The following is an 8,861-nucleotide window of genomic DNA, read 5'->3' as shown; positions in this document are numbered from 1 at the left end:
AATAGTATTACACATATATGCAAAGTCTTATTTTCAAATTAATTATATTTTAACCCTAAAAAAAGTGAAAAATCTGACAACTTTTTGAGTTAAAATATATTAGAATTTTGTTTTTTTTTTGGGTTACGGCTAAAATATAACAAATTTGAAGATAAGATTTCACACTTAGGTGTAATACTATTGAAACTATGTGTCTAATTTTTTCTAGAATTTTATGTGACATTTGTTAATTGATGTGTATGGAAAATTTGTGTGCATAGTATATATTCCTGGTAAGTCCTATCTACATTTATCATTGTCATCATTCTTGAGGCTCTTGATACCATCCATTTGGCCTTGTTTCTTTCTCCATGTCTTATCTTATGTTTGCACTGAACTCTCAAGGTTTAAGGTCATACCTACAACAAACCCAGTGAACATGGAGTGTGGTGAGCTAACAAGCCGGGTTGGTTGTGGTCACATGGACTCGTCGGCTCAACGAGTAACCGAACCATAAATGCATGCAGTAGCTAAGCTAGGCCCAGCCACCCAGAAATTACGCCGGTCGAATGTGGTCACATCCACAGCTCCAGACCTGAACCGCCGATGGAAAACTCTGAAAACTGAAGCGAATAGATGAACATGCTGAAAAATCCCAGCATCAGGCATCAGCTTCGTGCCTCGAGCCCGTCCCGATCCCGACCGGAGTACTACGAGCTACCACTACCTCCTCCGTTGACTCCGGCGGCCATGGCCATGGCTGCAAGCACGATGGTACAAGTGTGTACTGGTAGTAGAAGTAGTACCAATGTACGAGCACAGTACATTCTTGGCAAGTGAGCAGTACAGTGGTAGTAATGATGGCTTTGCTGCTGCTGCTGCTGTGCTGATGATGATGATGACAAGATCATCGTGGCCTGTAGCAGCGTAGCGTGTCGCAGTTTGAGGAGAGGAGAAAAGAAATGGTGAATTTGTGATGAACTGATGATGCATGCAGAGTAAAACTAGAGCGAATTTGCAATTTGGGGTCAGATTGATTGATTGGGTGATGGTGGTGATTTGGTATTCCATATTCACAGCGGCAAATCTCCTACAACAAGAAGTGGATCAAAACTAATGAAAAGAAGAAACCAAAGAGAGGAAGAAGAAGACGCAAGAAACAGAGCAAGAAGATGAACAAGATGGGGACAGTGGAGGAATCCATGTCCTCTTCAGGGTTTCTTGATCTCTTCTCTTCCGTCGTTGCTGCTCCTGCTGTTCGTTATTTATTCCTCGATGACGGCGAGCTCCGGCCGGCCCTCGCCTTCCGGGATCGCCACCAGCACCGGCCGCCAGCTCCGCCGCATCAGCAGGCTCCGCAGCCCGCCGGAACCGAACCTCCTGCCTCCACCGCCGCCTCCGCCTCCGCCGCCATGACCCGACCTGAAGCCGCCAATGCCCCCACCTTCGTCGTCATCGCCGCCGCGGCGTCGCGCCGCCTCCGGCGACGCGACGAACAGATCCCGCAGCGTGCGGCCGCCGCGGCCCACGAGCGGCTTCCTGTACTCCTCCTGCTCCCGCGCGGCGGCCGCCTCCTTCCCCCCACCACCACCACCCCCGCCGCAGCCGCCCACGCCGACGCGGCGGGACAGGAAGCGCCGCAGCCGGCCGTCGACGCCGCCGCGGCGCCTGCGGCGGCGGCGGAGGCGGTACCCGGGGCTGGCCCCGGCGTACGACGGCGCGGGGCTGCGCGACGGGCTCGGCGCCGCCGCCCCCGCCGCGCACCGCGTCGCCAGCAGCTTGAACCGCTGCGGCAGCGTCGCCATGGCTGCCGCCGCCTCGCCCCCCCTCTCTCTCTCTCTCTTTCTCTATCTGTTTCAGTGTGCGTGATTTAGATGGGACTTGGATTCCGTGCGGGTGGGATTCCCGTGTGCGGTGAGCGCGTGGAGATTCGTGCGGGATACGATGATGGACGGCTGCGATGGAGTGGACTGGCACTGGACGGGGGTGATCAATGGAGGGGGAGGGTGGATCGGGTTGGGGGCTTTTGTTTGGGAGGGGTGAGGCGGAAATGATGGCTCAACGGTGGAGGATGAAAGGTGTGGTCTACACATGCAAAGCGTGGAATCGATTCGATGGGTTGATGATTGGAATTGGGTTTTCTTCGAGGAGATTATGCCTTTCATGATAATTATTTCTAATATCTGTTTTATTAGAATATAAGCTTTTTTTTAAGGTGTAGCTATATTTATGGCGCCGTATTTTTCACCAAAAAATAGTCGGCGTTTATTTATATTGTAAGTCTCTAAATTACGTATATAATTTTAGTGTATTTATAATGTAAATATCAAAATTACATATGTAAATCCTAAAATTACATATGTAAATTCAAAAATTACATACTAATTATATATATAAGTTAGGTGTAAGCGGGTGTAAGTGAGGTGTAATTACTGTGTAAGTAGCTAAAAAAATCGACTATAGCATGTGTCGACATAATTTTAGCTAATCCGTTTTTAGGTTGTTTAGCAAATATTAAGGTTTAAGCCAATTTACCCTATTTAGTCAATTGCGTCTACAGTAAATAAATTTGGTAGGTGGGTGCGATCTAGTTCAAAAACTTGAAAAATGAGTATATAGGTACAACAACTTGGCTAGTGCATGCATTTTGGTTAAAAGATCAATATTCCACACCATACTTTTTATACAATATAAAAAAAGCAGCTAATAATGCCATCTCGACAAGGATCTACATGTATTATGTATTGCTTTCAATTTGTTAGTTATAATAATAAAATAATCTATCGATTTGAAACCGAAAGATATATGATTATCAAAATTAAGTGCATGCAAATAGCATAATTTCCGAGCGATTTGATTAATCAACATATTCATTATCTTGGGTTATGAACATGGCAAAACACGAAATTGATCCAATGATCTACTAGCAGTTAAGCTTATAATACCAGGATTAATCCAAGGTGTGTATCAATATTTTTGACTAAAATGCACGTGGTTGTCAAGTTTATATACAATTCTACTCATTTTTCAAGTTCTTACACTAAATCGCACGCATCTACACCAAGTTCTTGTACCGTGGGTGCAATTTACTCCATTCTCTTTGTCACCTTGGTAGCCTAATTTTGAATTTTAAATTACTAACATTCCCCTTTCAAACGCCTGATTAACTGAAAATGAATGAATTTCTGTATATTCAATTGTTTTGAAATACTTGAACTGTGGTAAGTAAATTGTAGAGATGCTTATAGTTAGAACAGATGGAATAGGTTTGTTGTACTCTCTTCGGTCCAAAACAATGTTAGACCTTTCAAAATTAATGAAATGCAACTTTCACCACCTAATTCTTTCACATAAATTAAAAGTTATTACATCAATCAATAAATATATAATGTTACGAAAGCTTTTATAACAAACACCTGACCATGTTGCGGACTAAGCTAGTTGGTTTCCTTATAGTTGAAATTGCACATCGGGGTTTAAGTGATTCCAAGAGTACGGGTGCTTAAATTTACAGATAATTATTCTTTAACAAGACTTTGTTACCCTCAATATGTACGTGTTGGTCCAATCTAAGAAAGCGTGAGGTTAACTCATGATATGTCGATTAACTATTAACTCGCGAGGTTCTCAACATATGCCAGCCAACTCTTCATTTTTTTTTCGTTGTAGGTTATGATAATCTCGACATATACTGGTCCAATGATCTAATCTCTTAAATGTGCTATTAGAAATAAGTGTGCACATGTGCATTCATATGGGTGAGTACGCGTGTATGTATATGAGCATATATGTTTGGACTATGTTTACAGAAACTTGGCTATATTATTTTCATATGTCCAAACCCTATGCTCTAACCTATAAGGCTTATAATTATGATCAAAATTAATCTATGTGAATAGTATGGATTCTAAAATAACATGAATGTGCTCCCATGCTTTTATACTCCTTGATAAAATTTCTATAGAATATTTCAATTTATAGATATATTTATATATATACATACTTTTACATGATAGAGACTATTAGATTAAATCTATCATAATGTCCAACATTATCTGACCTTTGTCCTTTCTCCCTCCAAAATCATTAGTACTCCTTTTGAAATGAAATGTCGAAGAAGGACATTTAATGTATAATCTTTTTGGGGCCATCATTAAATGTTTCGTAAAATTATGACCTTCCATAAGAAGATACTTCCTCCGTTTCACAATGTAAGTCATTCTAACATTTCCTATATTTATATGGATGTTAATGAATCTAGATGGATATATATGTCTAGATTTATTAACATCAATATGAATGTGGGAAATGCTAGAATGACTTACATTGTGAAACGGAGGGAGTATTAAGGTGTTGTATCTCTTCAATCTTGATGTCGTGCCACTGAATTGGCTAAAGCTCTCGGGCAAATTTGAGCCTACCTTGTTCTTATTCGAGATGGCACCGTACTACTCTATCCATCATTCATTACTTTATTACTTGATCTCTAGGTACATATATATAGCATACTACTACTATATATTTCACGATTTTTTGATTTTTTTTTTCAAACTATATATCTATAGAAAATATTTAAAATATAAATAATATGACAGAGTTTTTCATAAAAAAAATACTAATTTAACTTTCACATTTTTAATACTAATATTATTTTTGTCATCTATCAATGATTTAAGATATTGACATCTGATAATAATACATTAAAAACTTTACCTTTTTTAGAGCGGAGGTAGTTAATATTCTCTCTCCACAGTTACAAAAGAGTGTCATTGTAACATAGGTTTTGGGGTGTAGCTAAATTTGTTAATTAAACAAAAGCTGATTATAATTATGTAGTAAAAAAAAGTTCGTTTATATATATGGACTTTAAAAGGCTAAAAATGACAAACTTTTCTAAAAGAGAACATATATAAGGCCCTGTTTCTTTCAGCTTGGGATTAAGAAACAGACAACTTATTGAAGTAGCTTATTATAATCTGGAACCCAGCTTATTATAATCTGATAAGCTCATTTAGGTGAGCTTTTTCCAGATTATTGGGTGAAAAATTACCCACAATACCACCCCACTCCCTCTTTAGACTTGCAAACCCAATAATCTAGGCTCTAATAATCTAGGAAAGAAACAACTAACCGCTTATTCTACTACAGATTATAACAATCTAGCTTATAGTAATCTGACTCAATAATCTAGATTATAATAATCCCAAGCTGAAAGAAACAGGGCCTAAACCTCTAGATAGTTCCGGCCAAACGTGAGATATTCATGGAACCTAAGTTTTTTTAAACTAGTAACGATAATATCATGGCCAAACCGAACAAATAGGGATATGCTATGATGGAGTATTTTGTAACAATTGTAATGGGCCAGGCTCATATAAATAGAGATAAGCTAGAAGGGTGATTAAAGATAAAACATTGGATGTCGTGTTTACTTTCAGCGTACGGACACACCGTGGTGGTGGGAGGAGGGGATGGAAGGAGGACGACTCCGTTTTTAACTTAGTAGAGGTATTTTTTTATTGGGATTATCTATATATATATTTATTGACAATTTTTTTATCAAAATTTATCAAATGTAATTATAGTATAATTATAATATAAAACTATAGTATAACTTGGATATAACTTTGAAAAATCCCACCATGTGGAGCTATTTCTGCAAAGCGGAAGTCATGGGACCAAATCCCCTCACCCGTGTGTGTTACGATTTTCTCTTTCCCACTAGCATGAATCTTAGAGTAAATCTAATGGTTCAAAATATATGAAATTTGCATACAAGCTACATTATAAATAGAGTAAATTTCACAAAGCTATAGATATTTTGACCAAACTACGCAAAACTACATATTTGAGATGTTGTATCAAAAAACTACAGACTTAGCGGTAAAATTATCACAAAACTATATATTTAAGACCAAGTACCACAAAACTATAGATTTTATATTATAAGTTATCTTAAAAGTACATATTTCATATTGAAGTTATCACAAGGATACAAATTCTAGAGTTTAAATCCCTATTGCAAACTTTATGTTGGAGCTATAAATGTTATAGTTTTGGGATAAATTAGCACTAAACCTATAGTTTTGTGATAAAATTGCTGCTTAGTTTTTTTTACACTCCATCCTAAATCTATAGTTTTGTGAGAAATTTTAGCTTCAGGTGATGAAAACGAGTCAGGCATGAAGAGGAAGATCAGGAGGGGGAACGGGATTCATCGCACACGTACCCATCATGGCTGCTTGGTTTTCTATGTTATATAGACTTGTAGTTTGTTTCTATTTCTTGATATCTATTAGTATAAGTTTTTTTTTCTGCGGGATCTATTAGTACAAGTTAGTAGTACTATTCTATTAGTTAGTGTTCTCGGTTCGGTGAGTTGTTTCTTCCGCGATAAATTGTCAGCGCTAGTTCTCCATTTTTTTTTCTGTGGATCAAGAAGAAAGGAGGCTCAGCAGGAAGCGGATTGTATCATGAGAGAAGCATCTGCAATGGGTGAAAGCCTGATGGAGCAATGTCATGTGGAGGTGAAAGCCCACGGGTCGTCAACTTCTTTTCTCAGAGAAGAACAATGACAATGACAGTATCCGAGAAATAAGCATCGGCTAACTGCACTAAATTTGTAGTTTTATGATAGAAGACCTTAAATCTGTAGTTTTCTAATATTTTGGTTGAAGTACTATTTTCGTGAAATTTACTCTATAATTACATGCAAGTTACAATATGTTTTTAGAAAATTTGCTGATAAATATATAACAAAACCGTTTTTTATTTTCACATGCATTTCCTATTCATATAATTACAAAACAAGATAGAAACATAAACGGGATAAAAGCTTTTGTAGGCAACCAAACACGTCCAATTATACCACCCAAAACAGCACGGATCTCATGGCGTTGGAATTACTCCATCGTTGATCATTGTCACTGAAGGGAGACCCTAGCTTAGCTAGGTAAGGGTAAGGTAGCGGTAGCGCCTCTATCAAAAGGAGCAAAAGAAAACGACCGTTCCTCCACGCATGAGCATGAACTGTGCGAGTCTGGGTGAACAGCAGCAATGAGGAGTGAGGAAGAGGATTCATGTGTACTGGCGTGGAGAGCGACCGGTGATGGGTGATGGGGTGAGGGGGCGGCGTGGCTGGCACGTGCTTGGTTGGGTTGGGGGCATCCACTCTTTCTTTCTTTGTTTTTCTTTTCTTTTCTTTCTTTTTAAGGAAAAGGATAGATCTCTTCACACTCTCATCACCTGTACTGGACCATCTTTTGTTAAAGGCGAATTCAAGAGAGAAGCCAAGAGAAATGGTTGGCTATAACAAAAGTACCGGGGGCTAAGCCCCTGGATCTAGAGTGTATTTTTTTTCAAAAAAAAAACAAATACTCCTTTTATCCCAAAATATAAAAAATAACCACCACTAACACAAAAACAAAAAGTAAATTTAATCACCTCATCAATTGGATCACCTCGAAACATGTAAATAATTATGTGATTGGAAGTTTGATGGTAGATGATTTAAAACAAAGCAAATTTAAATGAGCTAGTTAGTACTATATACATGACTGCGTGCCATATATTATAAGACATGGAGAAAAATAATAGTGTCTTTATATTTTATATTTTAGAATGGAAAGCCAGAGTACTTGGACAACCAAGAAAAATAATTGGTGTCGGACAATTAAAGTTGTGTTCGGAACCCCTTCTCTCCATCATGTAAAATGAAATATACATTGGCGCATAATTAATTAAGTATTATACATTGGCGCATAATTAATTAAGTATTAGTTTAAAAAACCTGAAAATAGATTACTATAATTTTTAAAGTAATTTTTCTATATATTCTTAAAAAAAACACGCCCTTTAGTGGTTTGAGAAGGATGTGCGTATAAAACAAGTGAGTAGAAGTTAGAAAGATGGGGGTAAAGAATATGGTATAGATCCTTATCAAATCCACGACTTAAGATGACTACAACTGAGCATGTGGTTTTTTCTTTCGAATACCAGATATATAAAGGTTCAGCCTATTCTAAACTGATACTGTAAGTCTAACATCGGTGTGTTAAACAGAGGAGAGAAAGTTCCTCGTTTTTCACGCGCGTGCATTTTGAACTGCTAATCAGTGTTTTTTGAAAAAAAAAAATATAGAATTTTTTTGCAAAAAACTATATTAGTCATTTTCTAGTTTAAAATAGTTAATCACACGCTAACGATATACCTCATTTTGCGTGCATTATCTTTTTCTCTTCTCCTAAATGCACCTTAGTCCCCTCACCCAAATGCCCTATGGTTGAAAACAGTATGGAAATTTCCGGCTATCATTTCTGGTCTGCACCTACCGTTTTAGTCGGTATCGGCAATTATCAGTGTTGGAAATAGAAATGGTAATATCTTCTGGAAATGATAGCGGAAGTGGGATGGAGGTTTTTTCAACCGTTTTTATTGGTAATCGTATTTATCCGGTAATTTCCGTCAAAATTCTGAGAAAATTCTGAAAGTTCTCCAACGGCTCAGCTAGTCCAACCCATCGGAAGCTCATGAATGTTGGAAGCCTGGCGGACTTGTAGCCCATTAGAAAAGGGAAGTGGCTAGGGGAAAACACGGTTAACCCTAGGGCGTGGCATGTGGGCTTTGTTGAACTTTGGTCTCTTCAACTTATCGATGTTAAAGTATTATTGAACTTTGTTTATATTATTCGTCGAACATATTATCATATCATTAATCATCATATAATGGTATTATGTGGAGTGTAATGATGTAAGAATAAAGTTATAAAGTTATCTTCATGTATAATTAAATATGTGATTATGCCTCACTTTGTTGTTTCCAATATGAATTTTCTTCCAACCAACATCGCTAGGTTCTGTTTCGACGTTTCCATTTCCAATATA

At 38.0% G+C, this 8,861-nt stretch overlaps 1 protein-coding gene across 1 annotated transcript; it reads right to left on the bottom strand.

Annotated features, from left to right (window-relative positions):
- Positions 1 to 1,016: 1,016 nt before the first annotated feature.
- Positions 1,017 to 1,825, bottom strand: LOC4345373 (uncharacterized). The gene has a single exon (XM_015793640.3). It carries the CDS (start codon positions 1,782 to 1,784, stop codon positions 1,245 to 1,247), a length of 540 nt encoding a protein of 179 aa, XP_015649126.1. The 5' UTR covers positions 1,785 to 1,825; the 3' UTR covers positions 1,017 to 1,244.
- Positions 1,826 to 8,861: the final 7,036 nt, after the last annotated feature.

This window comes from Oryza sativa, chromosome 8 (assembly GCF_034140825.1).
Source record: "Oryza sativa Japonica Group chromosome 8, ASM3414082v1".
Lineage (NCBI taxonomy): Eukaryota > Viridiplantae > Streptophyta > Magnoliopsida > Poales > Poaceae > Oryza > Oryza sativa.
The sequence above is the reverse complement of the archived record's forward strand: the minus strand, read 5'-3'. Positions and strand labels throughout refer to the sequence as shown.